The following is a 17,403-nucleotide window of genomic DNA, read 5'->3' on the forward strand; positions in this document are numbered from 1 at the left end:
CCAGCTCATTTCTATTGCACAATGTTGTAAAAATGATCGTTGTACAAATAACCCCCCACCCACCCCAACAAACAAAAAAAAAAGTGTCAGAATGGCATTTTTTCACCATTTTGCCCCATGTGGACTCCTCATTCAAAACTACTACTTGTAATGAGAAAATAAATTAAATAAAACACCAAGCCCTCAATGGAAAAATAAAGAACGTTATGGCTCTTGGTAGATGGGGAGGAAAAAGTGAAAGCACAAAACGAGAAATGGCCAAGTAATTAAGACGACTATAAATGATGGTAGAAGTTTTGGATTGTCTGACACCTCCTGACGGAGGGTTTTTCCCACCATGACCGGTGGTGGTGTTGCTCCCTGAGTGACATGGCGATTGTCAGACCTAATTAGGCTGCCAACAATGGGAGTTCTAGTTTTCAAAAATCTAGAGAGACAATTTGGACATAATTAGTTTTTTTCCTTTTTGTTTTCTATTTTTGTACAGTAGTATATTTTGGTTATTGTGTATTTTTAGACTCGCAGGTATTCCCCGTAATGCAACCCTCCTGGAAAATTCCTGGCAAACGCCTCAGCATCTGATCCGGGTGGGGGGGGGGACGGATCAGGGGGGCATCATTTTTCTCTCCTCTGACATGTATATCACTTTTTGTGATAGTCTGTACTCACTGAATAACCAGCCCCGATCATGTTCTCCAGGTTGCAACTCGGGGGGGGGCACTACAGCCTTATTCCTGAACGCCATATTAAAACGGCAATCAGGGAATGAGGCCGTTTTAATGTGTATCGGCGGTCATTAAAGGGGTCAAAGAGAATCTGTAAGCACAACATGACTGTGCAAACCAAGCTCAGGCATTCTGTGCACTGTCGGGCAATTCAGTGCTCATTCCCACCTACTTTATTTCCCTCCATCGCCACACCGTTCTTCCTTGATTGATTTCTCTGTTTTTACAGGAGGGTGTGGTTAGATGGAAGTAAAGTATGTGGGAAGGTGAACTGAATTGCTCGGTCACGTCAGGGGCGCACTAAGCAAATGTGCGGAGTTTGAACAGTTATTTTGTGCTGACAGACTCCCTTTAATAGTCCACTTTGATATTCTCAGGAACTTACTACAGTCCGTTATCTTGTCCTTTGCTCATAATTTTGATGATATACTGGCACAGTGTCGGACTGGGTTGGCAAAGGCCCACGAGTAACATTGATTCTTGAAGCCAAGTGTTCAGCTACATGCAAAATTAACCTGACCCTACTACACAAATTTACTTTTGCTTCTATGTAATATTAATTTGGCTAGCTTGTTTAATGAATGATTAGATTATACTTTCTTTCTGCAAATTATGAATCAAGAGTAACAGCGCTACTCATTAGCTCTCCTTCACAGGGGCGGCCTACCGGAGGATTCTCCTGTTTCCCCGATGGGCCAGTCCGAGCCTGTATACTGCGTTAATGCTGTAATATAATTATGTAGCCATTTTATACGCCGCAGATGATTTGAGCTACTATTTGATCACATCTGCTAGATCCAAGCATAAAGCTGTAGATTAATGCTTTGTATTCAGGGTGTATTGCTGGCCTTCGCTTTGCAGATGAAATATCCACTTTTTTTTTTTAATCATCCTGAGAAGAAAATTTTCGGAAGTCACAAATCACCCACAACAAGGAAGATACTGTGCATCCGCTAACACAGCTGCCATCTGTACAAAGCATGAGTGTGTGTGACTCAACCAGCAAGGAATGGGATACGCTCTGGGGTCTGCGGGATCCCCCATTTCACCATTCTGCTTTACATCATCCCTGCTCACATCAGGAATGCAGAACAGGCGCATGGGATGCTCAGCATCTGCCTTATGGAAGAAGGCACACACATTACAGCCAGCACGCAAAAATCAAGACAATACATCACTCCACAATTTCACATTTCCCTTAACATATGCAAGAAATTATTTTTGAAATTCTAAGCACCCAAATACATGAAAGCTCTCCCCAAACTGCACCACTTTCCTTAAATACTGCTTTACCCGGCCTGAATTCTTATACACACTGGATTTTGCCTGGCTTTTTATTTTGCCCTTCCAGCAAAAAAGTCTTGTAGCAACAATACCATTATCCAAGCAAGAATAAAAGGATCACAAACCAAAAATTAAACATCAGCATTCTGCTAATTCATGTAGTACCCAAGGAAGGAAACCGTCCCATTGTGAAAAGCATTAATGCTTATAGTTCACTATTGCATCAATCATCAAGGAAAAATCTGAGTATGCTTTTCTTCTCATTGTATGATGGTCACAACATAACACAAGACAATGAGCAGCACTTCTGAGTAACACGATAAGCCTACTAGAAGGTTGAAGGAATATCGAACAGCGGCACTCACCATCCATAAAAAGCTTTTTCAAAACTGCGCTAAAAATACATTTAGACCTGTAGAAGCACTTACAGCGCACAATGGCCGCCAGCTCACACCCTGCAAGTCCCACAGCAATGGATTTTTAATGGTGTTTTGAAATAAAGTTTTTTTGTTATGGATGGTGAGTGCCGCCGTTTTGGATTCCTTGAACTTTTCGCACTTTTATTCACCACCGGATCCAATAACCAGAGGGTCAGTCTGACAACTACAATGTCCTATGTTTTTTGACAGTGCCAAGCTTTGTTTTTTTTCTCAGTACTACTAAAAAGATGAGCTGAAACTTCTGGGACCCTCCAGAATAAAGAGGTGGCAGCGCTACTTCCTCACTTTCTCCATCCTTCATATCTGACTGGCCGGGAGTGATGCTGTGCAGGGTAGAGGCCGCAGAGCTACACCGGCACTGCAGTCCCCCAATTGGTGGGGGTCACAGAGATCAGGCTCCTAGTGATCAGGCTGATGGCTTGCCCTAGTGTGGGGTGATTTGCAAATAATTTATTCACTAAAAGACCACATGTAAAAACCTTGGGGTAACTACGTCCAGCCTCCTCCAAAAATAGCTAACTTTATAATTAAGCATATGGCATCCATAAACTCAGCCTTGACTTTTTCAAAAAGGAAGAAAAAAATTTCTCAGAAGAGTTGGGGGCTAACGTCTTCTGTATCGAAGAGAAGTCCACAGCTGCACAGATACATATGCGGCAATGATCCAGGACGGCAGGAACACTTCATGCATTCAGATGGACCTGAATTACTATCATGTCCTTGGGGACGGACCTTCATATTTCTGAAGTCAATGATGTAAACTTGATCGTTGCTCAAAGTTTCCCCTGTTTTTGTCAGAAAGTATGAACAGATGCCCCTTCATCCGTAGAAGCATTGTTTCTTTTTATTTTAATTATTTTGAGGCTGTGCAGTAAATCACAAATCATTTCCAGGCTATTCCCTTTGGAGAAAATGAAATATTATATATATATATATATATACACACACACCATTGCAGATTTCATTATGTTGCATAGAAGCGGACGCCCTGTGCACGTCATACGAGTCTCCTGTCACATGGAAAGCGCTTTGTCATAGGGCACCAAGATGGTAGAAGCACAAGACATTGGTTAGAACTATAACACTACAGGCCAAAAATAAAAAAAGGTTTGTATCGGAGGTTTGCTATAATTTATATTGCAGACAGAGATTTCCTTTCCAAAAAGCAACTAGCTTCCAATCCTTGAGGGACGAGCTTCCAGCCGCAGATATTCCACATTAATCACTGACAATCCCCCTAGTAATCAATTATCATCTTACACAACACTTGGACAAATACCAGGGACCATTAACATTAACCCATGTGCTTTAGAGGTTTTAGAGAGGATACGATGTCAGGCATTGGTCAGTGGAATATAAAAGTAGGAAAATCCCAAAAAAACAGCTAAAATCCATCTGGAAACGGAATACGATCCCATGCTCTCATCTTGTGTCTAAGCCAGTGCGGCAGGCGAAGCAAAAGCTCTTATTATGACTAGTAAAAGTCAGGAGAAGAGGAAACCTTAGTGCTGGAATTAAACAGGGATATTTTAAGTATAAAACTTCCGCGAATGGCCCAACTTCACGACCTCCTTAGACTATGCATAGAAGCTTTATCTATGGAGAATCGCGACCAAGAGCCGGCAGGGAAATCTGTTCTGCAGAGGCAGCCGGCACTGACTTCTCCTCTGACGCCCCTCTACAGCAGGAGCCAGGGAAGTCCTCTGAGATTGCACACTGAGAAACACAAATTACCCCGACGGCAAGAAAAAGTGAAATCCAGCCAACTGCCGAGGCGTTTGCCAGGAATTTAGCACCAAGGAGGGTTGCATTACGGGGAATACCTGAGAGTCTAAAAATACACAATAACCAAAATATACTACTGTACAAAAATAGAAAACAAAAAGGAAAAAACACACAAAAAGATTGTTCTGTCCAAATTGTCTCTCTAGATTTTTGAAAACTAGAACTCCCATTGTTAGCAGCCTAATTAGGTCTGACAATCGCCATGTCACTCAGGGAGCAACACCACCACCGGTCATGGTGGGAAAAACCCTCCGTCAGGAGGTGTCAGACAATCCAAAACTTCTACCATCATTTATAGTCGTCTTAATTACTTGGCCATTTCTCGTTTTGTGCTTTCACTTTTTCCTCCCCATCTTCCAAGAGCCATAACGTTCTTTATTTTTCCATTGAGGGCTTGGTGTTTTATTTATTTTTTTCTCATTACAAATAGTAGTTTTGAATGAGGAGTCCACATGGGGCAAAATGGTGAAAAAATGCCATACCAACACTTTTTGTTTGCTGGGGTGGGTGGGGGGTTATTTTTACAACGATCATTGTGCAATAGAAATGAGCTGGTAGCGTGGTTCTCAGTCATTATAATTACAGCAATAGCAAACGTGTATAGTTTTTTTTTTATTATTTTACATTGCATTGCTATATAAATGAATGGGGTGGCAAAGCGACAAAAACGCTGAGACAACAATCACCAGAAATCCAACAGTCTGATATGTTGGGAGTTGCTTGTCATGGTAGTGTAGGTGTCGCAATGCGGCCCCGTTCACTTGCATGGAGCTTGTATGGCAGCGGCACCGAGAGAACGTCATCATGTAGCCCTAGCCTTATTTGTACCATTTTGGGCGGCATTTTTATTTATTGTTTTTTTGGGAGGGGGGGGTGAATGGTAAACAATTACAAATTCTGCATATTGATTATTTTTAGCATTTACCTTACGTTTTAAATAATTTTAGATTTTGATAGATAAGACTTTTACAAACTTAAAAAACAATCAAACAAACAAAAAAAACCACTATAACATATTGAAAAAGTAAAAAAACACATTCGTTACCGTTAACACTTGACATTTTTTAGTCCCCATTTGAGTTTTGAAGTTGTGCTCTGTGGTCTAAGGGGTAACATTTCTCATTGAGCAGAGTGACATGCCAAGCCTGGCTTGTCAGAGTGAGGAGACTTTTAAGCCATGCATGCTCCTCTGGGAAATTAAATATACAAAGTGACAATTGGCATGTGAAGTTGTGCTGCAAAATGCAATACTTTAGTACCAAGATACACCCTATGGTGTCCAATCTGTGGGCAGCGTGCATCAGGCACTGGCTGTATGAACTCAGCCAGGTATGTTGGACTCTGAAACGCTGCAAGTTTCAGAGAAAATCATATTCCTGTCATCTGCCCTGTGTTGAGCGGGCTCAGCTCTTGAACCTGCTCTGTGACAGATACCATGGGACTTTAAGTATTTGAGAGTATTTTTTCTGTTCCATCAGACTTTTTGCCAGAGCACAAAAACTACTTTTCCTTGAGTTTTCATGAAAAGATCTGATCCTATTTATTTTATTTTTTTTTTTAGTATTAAAAGACACACCTACCATACCGGCCCGACTGCATTACAGAGGTAGTGATTTAGGTTATGTGCACACAGTGCGTTTTTTCCGTGCAAAATTGCACCAAAAACGCATTACATACCTTATCGCATGACTTCCTATGACATTCTGCAAGTTCTGTGCACATGATCAGGAATTTTCTTGACAGGATTTCATGTGCAGAAAAAAACGCAGCATGTCCATTCTTTGTGCGTATTTCCTATACAATGCATTGGGAGAAAAAAACGCATGCCAAATCCGCAGGCGAAAACGCTGCGGATTATCCGCAGCGTTTTTGCTGCCAAGAGGTGCAGAAACGGTGCAGAAATTTCTGCAAGCAATTCCTGAATGTGCGCACATAGCCTTAGCCGAATGGGACAATGAGTTTTTATTTTCAAGTCGATCTGGTGGCAGAATTAAAAAAAAAAAATAGTCTTGCAAAAGGAACTTAAAGTTTGGAGGTAAAAGTAATAAAATTATTACAATCTGGTATTAAAAATGATACACAATTTTACAAATATTTAGTAAATATAATGAAAGTTCTGACAGCTACGAGTATGTGCAAAAACTTAGTGTATGGACTCAACAATGGCTATACCACGGCTTACGCTGACCATCAGTCTCCCATCCTGCGGTCTCAGATCTTATGCAGTCAGTCTCCTTTGCTGCATTTAGCATTCGGGATACACTTATGTGAAGCTCATTACTTGCACAAGACTGACAAGATCATTAGCAGCTTACCCAAGTAGGGGATACAAGGAGTCATCTTCAAGCTGTTGATGTAATCTCTGAGCCGTATGTAATTATCTTCTTTACTGACAACGTACTCCAGTTTCTCGAAGGTCGTCTTGTCTTTCCGACTCAGTAGCTGAAAGGCAAACATCATTAGCTAGAAACATGGCGGCTAGACCAAACACGGAGATGTGCCTCCTCTTCCTCCTCGGTACTTTAGGAAAATTACCAATAAAAAAAAAGCTAAACTGACGGCAGCAAGTGTGGGCTGTATTAAGGTCTAGATGTAATAATACTTTTTATATCTGACAACTCAAAGGTGAGTTAATATAATTTATATCATTAAAGTGGTTGTCTAGGATCAACCCCAAAAAATGCCATAAGAAGCTTAACTTACCGTGTTCATCCCTCAATGCTCGCGACTATCTTTGTTAACTTGCTGCAACCCTGACGTCAAGTCATCACACGCCGACTACTGACGACAGTGATTGTTGGCAGCAGTCACATGTATCAATGTGATGTCAGCAAGTAAACAGAGACCAGTAGGGGGCATCATAATGGCAGGGAATGTAATAGACTTGTAGTAAAAGTCTTATGACACTTCAATCCCCTTGAGTGATCCAGAAATCCCTTTTAAGAGGCAGAAACAGTGTGAAAGGAGCCAAATAGTTACAGACATAAAACGAAGAGATATTCAAAACAAACAGGTCCGCCAGATCAATATCCACGGAGAGGCAAATGTATCACACAGATAAAACCTACACAACCGGACTACTGAAGGACTGTTCTCCGCTGGAAGATTTAATTATTACCAGATCTTGGTAATTATAATGTAATTATTGCATGACCAAGGGTAGTTATCAATAGTGCAGATCACCCTGCGTATAACAAAGAGGTTCTTAAGGCCCCGTCACACATGACGAGATCGCTAGCAAGATCGCTAATGAGTCACGGTATTTGTGACGCAATAGTGATCTCGCTAGCGATCTCGTTACGTCCGACAGGTAGCAACGATCAGGCCCCTGCTGTGAGATCGCTGATCGTTACAAAGCTTCCTGGACCATTACTGGGTCATTGCGCTCCCGCTGGGCAGTGTGCATAGCTGTATTTGACACCTTATCAACGACCTCGTTAGCGATTCAGAACTGAGACATGCAGGCGTGCATAAATTGGACTTTTCTGCGCTCCTCGTCCCCGATTGGTGGTCACTACTGCGTCCTTGTTTTTTCAGATCCCACCAGCGTTCTCCGTCTTTGACTCCACTTTGAAGAAATCAGGCATCCTTAGCGAGGTAGGTATTGTTTGGGGTCTCAAATGAGTTTCCATTTTTAATGGAGACGCAGTAGAGATCCTATCTGACCGGAGACGCAGTGTTAAACCAAGGCCACCAATCAGAACGCAGTAGCGTCCACAAACTGGAGATGAGGGGTCGCGGAAAAGCTATTTTATGCATGCCTTTCTGACACAGTATAGTCCCTATCAAGATATGGATCGTTGAAATAACTGCTGTGTGAAAGCGTCCCAACGACCACCAAGATCGTTGGTTAGATCGCTGGGGCGGCCGAGATCGTTGGAAGGTTCTGCATGTTTGACATCTCCCCAGCGATCCCAAAACCGTGACGCAATAACGATCTCGCTAGCGATCTCGTTATGTGTGACAGGGCCTTTAGTCTCGCTGCTCCTGTATCAGGAACGGGCTGCTCTTCACACTTACATGTACAACCCCAATTACCAAATAGTTGGGACGCTGAGGAAAATGTAAAGAAACTAAGACTGCTATGATTTGGAAATATTTTATAGCCATATTTTATTCACACCAGAACAGAGAATACAGATCAGAAGGTGAACATTAGACATTCTTCAATTTCATTAAAAAAAAAAACAACACAATTAACTCATTCAGAAACTGATGGCAGTAACACATCTCAAAAAATGTTGGGAAAGGGTTAACAAAAGACTGGAAAAAATAAGTGAAGCTAATGAAAAACAAGAGGGTTCATTTAAAAAAAAAAAGAGCTTGTTAGAGAGGCAGAGTCTCTCAGAAGCAAATAAGGTCAGAGGTTCCCCAATCTATGAACAGCTGTCTAAAAATTGTGCAACAACTTTAGAAGAATGTTCCTCAACGTACAAATTGCAAAGACTTTGAAGTCGCCATTTATATACAGATCATCAAAAGATTCAGTGATTCTGGAGAAACCCGTGCACAAGGCCGATGCTCAATACTGGATGCTCGTGACCTACGGGTCCTCAGGCAGCACTGCATCAGTAACAGGCATGATTTGGTAGTGGAAATCATTGCATGGGCTCAGGAATATTTCGAGAAATCATCGTCTCTGAACACAGTTCAACCGTGCAATCCACAAATGCAAGTTAAAGCTCCGTCATGCAAAGAAGCTGTATACCAACACGATCCAGAAACGCTGCAGTCTTCTCCGGGCCAAAGCTCATTTACAATATAGAACACTGATCTGTGGTCCCAGAAACCAAAATGTGAAATTCTTTATGGAAACCACAGACTCCGTATCCTGTGAACTTAAAGGAAGACCACCCAGCTTGTTATCGGCACATAGTTCCTGCATCTCTAATGCTACCGGGCTGCATTAGTGCCTACGGCATGGGCAGATTACACATCTTGGAAGGCGCCAAACATTATATAGAGGTTTTAGAACAACATATGCTCCATCAAGACAATGTCTATTTCAGGGAAGACCTGGCATATTTCAGCAAGACAATGCTGAACCACATACTGAATCCATCACAGCAGCGCGGCTTCAAAGAAAAAGAGTTCGGGTGATTAACCGGCCGCCTGAAGTCTGGACCTTTCACCAATAGAAAATATTTGGAGCATTATGAAATAAAAATCTGGCAAGGATGACCCAGGACTGAGGAGCAACTAGAATCCGACTCCAGTAATTGTCTAACTTCCCAGGCTGTTGTAAAAAGAAGAGGTAGATTAGACCCTGCCCCAACTTTTTTTTGAGATGTGTAGCTGCCATCAATATCTAAAGGAGTTCATGTTTTCAGATGAAATGTAGAAATTTCTGATGTTTACCTCTGATCTGTCGTGATGAATACAATGCGACTAAGATTTTGGAATCCATGCATTCTTGTTTTCCTTACATTTTACCTAGCATCCCAACTTTTTTGGAATTAGGGTTGAACAATTGAAGCCTTAAAAATCATGAAATGGGAACTAAGAATTGTAAGAACATTTTTATTGAAGAGAAAAGGAAGGTACATCCAGCACTGGGTCCTCATAAAAGATTCTTCTTTATTGCAAATCCATAAAAAACGCCAGACAGAGTAATCGCATACGCGTTTCAGACGGTTACGCCCTTCGTCACTGTATGCGATGACGAAAGACGTAACCGTCTGAAAAACGTATGCGATTACTCTGTCTGGCGTTTTTTATGGATTTGCAATAAAGAAGAATTTTTAATGAGGACCCAGTGCTGGATGTACCTTCCTTTTCTCTTCATTGTTCCTTGCTATACTACAAGACGTCAGTGCAGAAGAGATCCTAGTCCATGGGTGAGATGAATATCAGGTTACCGCAAAGTTTCCTATGACTTTCACAACATTTTTCATTACACCAGTGGTCATTTTACTTCCCTTCTCCTTCCCGCAAAGCAATCCCAGAGAAACAAAGTGGATTTCTGGGACCATCCATTGCTGGCCCTCCCTTATGCAGAGCTTTGTATATCCCACCTTGATTTTGCAATGGGGTGTGCATTTTCTTTCCAGAAAAAAAGCACCATGCTTGGGCCATGTAGGAGATAAGCCTCTGTCAGAGATGCTTTCTCTCCCTGTTGAAAACAAGTGAACACTCAGCCGAGCTGAGCCCTCACGTGTCTGGGGGAGCCAGGATAGCCGTCTGCTCAACGAACATTTGGAAGACTTATGATCAGGTGTATGGCAGTCTAGATACTTGTACCCCCACCCACCCCAACATCTGCTGTAAGGAAAGAATCGTGGCATTTTAAAGACATTAGATTGGCTGATGCAGCCGGAATGTGTACAGCTACCTAATGGCCAATTCTGGAAACAAGGATCCTTTTTTGGGTATCTCATGCACAGCCATGGCTTTACTCAAACCAGAGTAGTACTGACATGTAGATAAGTAAATATAATTTATCTTCTGGAGTGTTAAATAATTCTGCTTTACATGTATGTATGTATGGGTGTGTGCAGAGTCCATACAGACACTATATTCATCAGGATTTAGGAAAAACAAGGGATAATTAAGTATCGATATAGACACAATTCATGCAGGCACACAACTACCGGAGTTTCGGTGCAAGCCATGATATTACAAGGTAAAAAGTACCAGCTGTTTTTAGTCATGTCGCGTTTCGTCGCAGAAAATGTCAATCAAACCCGGTCTGAAAAGAAGCTACTCATATGCAGCAGCTGGCAGAAGCATTAGGGAAAACACCCAATTAAAGGCTTTCGTTGAGACAGTTTGGCTGCTATCACCCCTTGGGGAAAGGTTAAAACTGAATAAAAAAATAAATAAATGTATAGCAGTCAGGAGTGAGCTCCTCGGATCCTCCAAACCTGGAAACAACCGCAAAAAAACTCAGCTTTTATTGAAAGTCAGACCACACTATAAAAACACTTGGGGTTTACCAGCGCCGGGGCCCAGACCCAATATTCTCCTGGATTACTGGTCTCAGGAACGAGCGCTTTACACGCTTGGACGACTGGAAAAAAAAAGGACTAGAAGGAGCAGCCAAAGAAGAAGTGAGTGAGATTACAGATGTTCTCACACAGGACAATAACGGAGATTATGCACATATCCAGTAGCAATGACTATTCATCACGGCAGGATGACAGAAGATTTTCACTTCTGGGATTAATAAACCCTAAAAAATAAAGGTCTGTAACTAAGATACCAGAAAATCTACAGATATGTTAGGGGGGGGGGAATAAAAACACAAAGTTATGTGCAATTTACTTTAATTTCTGCTTGTTTTATTACAATTTATGTATTTTAAAAGTGCCTGAAAAAGGAAGAAAAAAACACAGAGGCATACACAACAGATACTATTGTCATTATTTACAGTTAAAGGGGTGGTCGGGCATTAACTACCGTTGACCTCTCTTTCGGATAGGTCGCTAATGTAAATTTGGAGGCGTAAACATTGAACAGAGCTGAACAGCACGGCTCTATTCGATGTGTAGCGGCCGCTGCAGAGTACTGCAGATTGGCTCCTATGCAGGATTAGCCTCCAAAATTAATCCGTTTCCGTGTTGGACTCCCACTAATGCGATTACTTCTTTAGGTCTTGTTTTAATAGGAAAGCTTTGCATGATTTAGATTACCTAATACAGAACGGTCAGGCAGGCGATCGGTGAAACGATCCATCGGCCAGCCAAACAGGCAGGCAGGCGATCGGTGAAACGATCCATCGGCCAGCCAAACAGGCAGGCAGGCGATCGGTGAAACGATCCGTCAGCCAGCCAGACAGGGAGGCGATGGGTGGATTGAGCCGTTGGGCAGCCAGAAAGGCAGGCGATCGGTGTAATGATCCGTCGGCCAGCCAGACAAAAGACACAAGTTTACCTGGTAGATTTTATTATAAAAGCACAAATAAAAAAAAAAAAAGTTTAATAACGACAAAACGATAAGTATAAAAAAAACTGTTTGGCTACAAACAGAAGTCATCGTCTAGGAATTCAAATGAAATTATTAAATGCTTTATCAGCCGAGTTATTCTAGAGATAAAAGCTATGCCTCCAAGATAGGGCATCCCCTTAATATTGGGCTATTTGGAAGCCCACAGTGTGCACACAGTCCTACGCTACCATTCAGACTCCATGTACACAGTCCAGCTCTAAAACACCACAACATATACTTGTTATAGCCATTTCTTGAAACCACTGAGCCCCGTACATTAACCAATTCATCACCAGCGTCCTGGCTGTAATGTGCTTGTCCAATGAGCAATGGCCGACTATACAGCATTGACTATTCATGATTCTGAGGTCACATCGCATGCAGATGTTTCCCATTACAGACACTTCTATCACCTTCCCAATTTCCACAGCTCTGTCTCCTGGCTATGGACATCTCCCTCACCCTCCAGTAATGGAATCACTCCCCATTGCTGCCTCCATCGCTCACTTGTATCTCCCCCAGTCTTTAGTGAGCTTTCCCCTCCAGTCATCTCCATCTACAGTATGGCGGCCACTGTATCCCCGGACCATGCAATCCTCCTCACGGACACACGTGGCACGCACAACGTGTCTGTAACAGATTAACACCAGTCCATGACCTCCTCTTACATCCCAGGAGTGACAGGAGCCTGACGGCAGACAAAACACCATTCCTCAACTCAAACTCCATTACCAAGACGCAATACAAGGGAGCGGGGACGACTCCGTCCTCACTGTGCTGTGGGATTGCGCAAAATCTCATTTCATACCTTTGCTTTTCAATCGCAGCTTCTCCAGCTGTTGCAAAAATGCAACTTTGAGCACAATCCGGAGCTGGAGGCCATGATAGGAGTTGTAGTTTTGCAACAGCAGAAGTGTCTGCGACTAGAGATCACTGGGCTGTATTATGTGAAATGAGAAATGCCACTGTTAAATTATTTTAGTATTATTTTTTCTATTTATTTTTTTACTTTTATTAGTCTATTTATTTTATAGTATTTTATTTTTATTAGTATTTTTTTATTATTATTATTACTACTAATAAAGGCATGTAATGCTAATGGCTGCCGCCAGTTATGGCTTCAGACAGGTCATTGTTTTAAGCCCAAGTTGCCCACTTCGTACCAACAGAGGGGGTTCTCTTATAATAAGACCTACAACTTTAACCCTGTCACCACCTTGGATTTTTCCCGTTTTTGTTTTTTTCTCCTCTTCTTCCCAGAGCCATAACTTTTTTATTTTTCGGTCAATATGGCCATGTGAGAGCTTGTTTTTTGCGGGACAAGTTGTACTTTTGAACGACACCATTGGTTTTACCATATAATGTACTGGAAAACGGTAAAAAAATTCAAAGTGTGGTGAAATTGCAAAAAAGTGCAATATTTAAGTGGTGAAAAAAAAATTCAAAGTTTGCAAAAAAAAAAAAAAAAAAAAGTCGCCATTTTCTGAGACCCGTAGCGTCTCCATTTATCGGGATCTGGGGCCGGGTGAGGGTTTATTTTTTATGCGCCGAGCTGACGTTTTTATTATTATTAAGATTTGGGTTAGCGGGCACCACCAATAAAGTAATGGGATCTACCTTATGCACACTGAATCATCATAAACCAAAAAACAAGAAAACAGAGACGTGCATATACAGGGATCACCAAAATGAGATAAAAATAAAAATCTTTATTACACATGATAAATAACATACAAAAACCAACCATTAAAAACACTTAAAAAAGCCTAATGGCTACAATGAACCAACAGCAACCTGGTAATGACTAATGTTCCCTGAAAGGCCAGAACTGTTTGTGAAATAAGAAATGAGGGATGAACTATTATATCAATATACCAAGATAATGAAGAGAAAATTCAAGTGTATATGCTGTATGGGATGTACTCTAATCAATAAGATCAATACACTACAGGCGCCACATACAAGTGGTATAGGAGCGTGATCCGCTAACAGATAAATGGTGCAAAGATAACGAAAAACAGCATATACTCAACACTCCATGGTTGTCAACCCCTATGTACACGAAACATGGTCAGATGAGGGGAAGAGTCCCTACGTTACGCCATTTACCGATTGTGCGATGCTGAACGCAGCGATACCAAATATGTGTATATTTGATCCAACCGGGGCTGTTAGGGGCACATGACAGCGAATCAGATCAGCTGTCATATCCCCGCAAAGGTGCGGGCTCAGATCCAGAGCCTGCACCAAAGAAGGGGATGCAACCTTGGACGTACCGATATGTCCAAGGTGGTTAAGGGGTTAGAGTGTCATTTTATTTATAGTACACATGAAAATAAGACATTTTTTAAATATATCTTATCAGAGAAATCCGCTAATGTCTCCTCCTGGACTGATCATTAAATTCTCAATTCATGGATAAAATCTGTCTTCAGTGAATACAGATTCTTCCAATCTTGAGATTGGAGATGACAGTTAGTGCTCATAACATTCTATGGAGAACTTGCAGCAGGATGTCTGCCTCTAGCTCCTCCATAGAATTTTAAAAGCACCAACTGCTATCTCCTATCCCAGCAATTGGAAAATTTGTAAATCACTTAATTTTACAGGTTTACCCATGCATGGGGAGTCAAAGATAAATATAGGAGGAGAAAGTAGCAGATTTCTCTGATAAGATATATTACAAAGTTTCTTATTTTCATGTATACTATTGATATATGAAATATAAATGACTATTAATCTAACTAAAGCTCTGAAGAAAACAAAAAAAAAGGCAGCAGGTATCTACCAGGAACAAGTGACGCCTGTAGCTAGAACTATTAAAAGCAATGCAAAATATATATATATACTACTTACTGCCCACGTCTTGGTGAGTCGGAAGATTGGAGCACTTTGTAAACCGGACACCACAGCCATTAATGCATGCAGGTTGTTCAGCTCATACAGCTTCTGTGGACATATGAAATATACACTTTAAAGCAAACATTACAATGCAAAGGACAAACTGTATATACTTTGCAGTTTGTCCATTGTGACAACATTTAATCTTAATTATGCCAGACGTATATTTTCAGTAGTCCAGGAGACAGACTATTGTACTTATGAGTCTGAACGTTGACTCTTGAATTGATGTATTCTGCCCACGGTAAGAAAGCGGGCGTTCAGCGGGATGAGCCCTGGTCCATGCGGTCTTTCTAAAGACAGCTGGTTAAGCGGACAAGAGTACCCACTGACCCTGAAGTCTCCATAGCCATCATTTTTGGAAATTGCGTTCAATGGGGAAAAGTAGAGCGGAATCAAAGATTGCTGCTCCATTACCACACTGCAAAAAAGTAGCTATATGGAGTTTGTATACACACACATTCGGTATTTGCAGCAGAAAAATACTGATGTGTTGGCAGGAAAAACGCTGAGTAAAATACGCACAAATTTTTTATTGATTAAAATGGGTGAAAAATGCTGAAATAATTGACATGCTGCAGATCTGAGACTGAAAGGAAGAAATAAGCAACATGCAGGAGATTTCAGGAATCTCATTCACTTTGTTGGGACAGTAAAATGCTTTTTTTTTTTAGCAAAAACACGATGTGTGAACAAAGCCTTAGTCTGTTGAACGCTGCGGCTACAAAAATACATACTTTTCATTACGGAGGAGCACTAATGGTGCAGTAGATCATTGCATGAAAGACTTGAAGGAGATTGTATGAATAAACTCCATCCATCCGCCATGCCTCCTCCCTCCTTTTGAAGTGTTTTTGATGTTGTGTAATGTCAATTCAAAGTGAATAAACGTGATATTTTTTGGTAACGGAGTGTGCGGTACTATTTATTGTACACCTAGTGCTACGGTATGGCTTTACGGTGGGATACGTCACAACAGTCTGTTGGAGGTCCCCGTCAGGAGACGGTATGATGGCTGAAAAAGCGTTGAGAACCAGCCCCAAGAGTGATTTTTCTTTCTTACTGCCGCTCTTACACGTTGGAAGAAATGCCGGCTATCGAATACATCGATGTATAAATTTTGGCTCTGGGCTCTGTTGGCAGTTGCACTACAAAGCCTCTTTCCACACACTTCCAGGACTACACTGGGAGAGTTCATGGACTCACAGGGCGCCTGGAAGCATTTAATGGAGTCAGGGAGGACCTGCCAAACGAAGTGTCAGGAATAAATATTTATCCTGGGGTGTGAGCAGCCTAAGGACGCGGAGGTGCCCATGTCTTCTACTCAACACCAAGACGGAAGAAAAACACTGTGGACGTCTCTCACCTTGGCAGTTTTTATATAATGGCTCAAGACCTCGGCACGAATCTTTAGTGTTTGTGCGTGAAGGATCTCTCTCACAACCCAGAAGCTCACCTGCGGAAAACAGAAAAAGGAAAAATATGGACTTAAGGAAGCGCGAAGAACAAGTGTAAAGTCGGTATGGTAATTCACTGGGGTTCAATGAGTTCTTTCAACACAAAAATTCTGAAAACCGCCCAACTCATCTAGGAGGGAAACAAATGGGTACAGACCAGGGTGAAGGCTGAAAATCCTTTCACCAGACTAACATGTCAGCCTTACACAGAACTAAGGACCCAAGTATTGAAATATGCCCACTGCTTAAACAGAGTATGGCTGTCTGACTGGCTAAAGGGGTTCTCCAATGTTATATGGGGGAAAAAAAGCTCAATAATATAATGTTAAAATCAATTTTTGATTATATACTTTAGAAACAATTTATTATTTTTGCTTTTTTTTTCTCCAAGTTTGGAATTTAGGCATTTTTAAATGTTGCGCCAAAATGATAACATATTTCAAAAGGGGTAATCTGGGACTTCAAGGATTTTTTGCAAAGAACTTAACGTCAGATAGTAACTAACTACCTGGCTGTTCTGCCCGGCCCAGGAGGTGATTCTCCCATTTCCGGTGAAGTCACGTCGACAGAGCATCTTCTTCTCTGTCAAAGGGGCGCCACTACTGATGTCATGCTGATTGATAGCCGGCTCCCTGCCACCTAACTGCGGAGAGCTTGCTGTCAAACAGCATGACGTTGGCAGTGACGCCCCCTTGACAGAGCAGACGGGAAGAGAAAGAACTGCTCTGTTGACGCGAGGTCAAATGAAGCCAGAGGATTGCCCCCTGCACCGTAACAGATCAACGCAGGATGGATTAGGAAGTAGTTAGCAACGACCTGCAGTTAAGTTCTTCGCTCAATAGCTAAAGCAAAAAAAAAAAAAAAACAGTCCATGAAAACCCCTTA

The 17,403-nt window shown here is 41.7% G+C and overlaps 1 protein-coding gene across 5 annotated transcripts in view; it reads right to left on the minus strand.

Annotated features, from left to right (window-relative positions):
• Nucleotides 1-17,403, minus strand: part of RALGPS2 (Ral GEF with PH domain and SH3 binding motif 2) — a 145,100-nt gene that overhangs the window by 57,471 nt on the left and 70,226 nt on the right. For all 5 annotated transcript variants that reach the window (XM_073643341.1, XM_073643342.1, XM_073643340.1 and 2 more), the window contains exons 6-8: nt 16,428-16,517; nt 15,017-15,109; nt 6,550-6,676 (exon numbers count right to left, since the gene is read on the minus strand). In XM_073643341.1, coding sequence (XP_073499442.1) covers nt 6,550-6,676; nt 15,017-15,109; nt 16,428-16,517 — 310 coding nt within the window. The remainder of the gene's footprint in view (nt 1-6,549; nt 6,677-15,016; nt 15,110-16,427; nt 16,518-17,403) is intronic.

Source organism: Phyllobates terribilis, unplaced genomic scaffold, assembly GCF_046119375.1.
Source record: "Phyllobates terribilis strain yellow unplaced genomic scaffold, ASM4611937v1 Scaffold_8__6_contigs__length_399053987, whole genome shotgun sequence".
NCBI lineage: Eukaryota > Metazoa > Chordata > Amphibia > Anura > Dendrobatidae > Phyllobates > Phyllobates terribilis.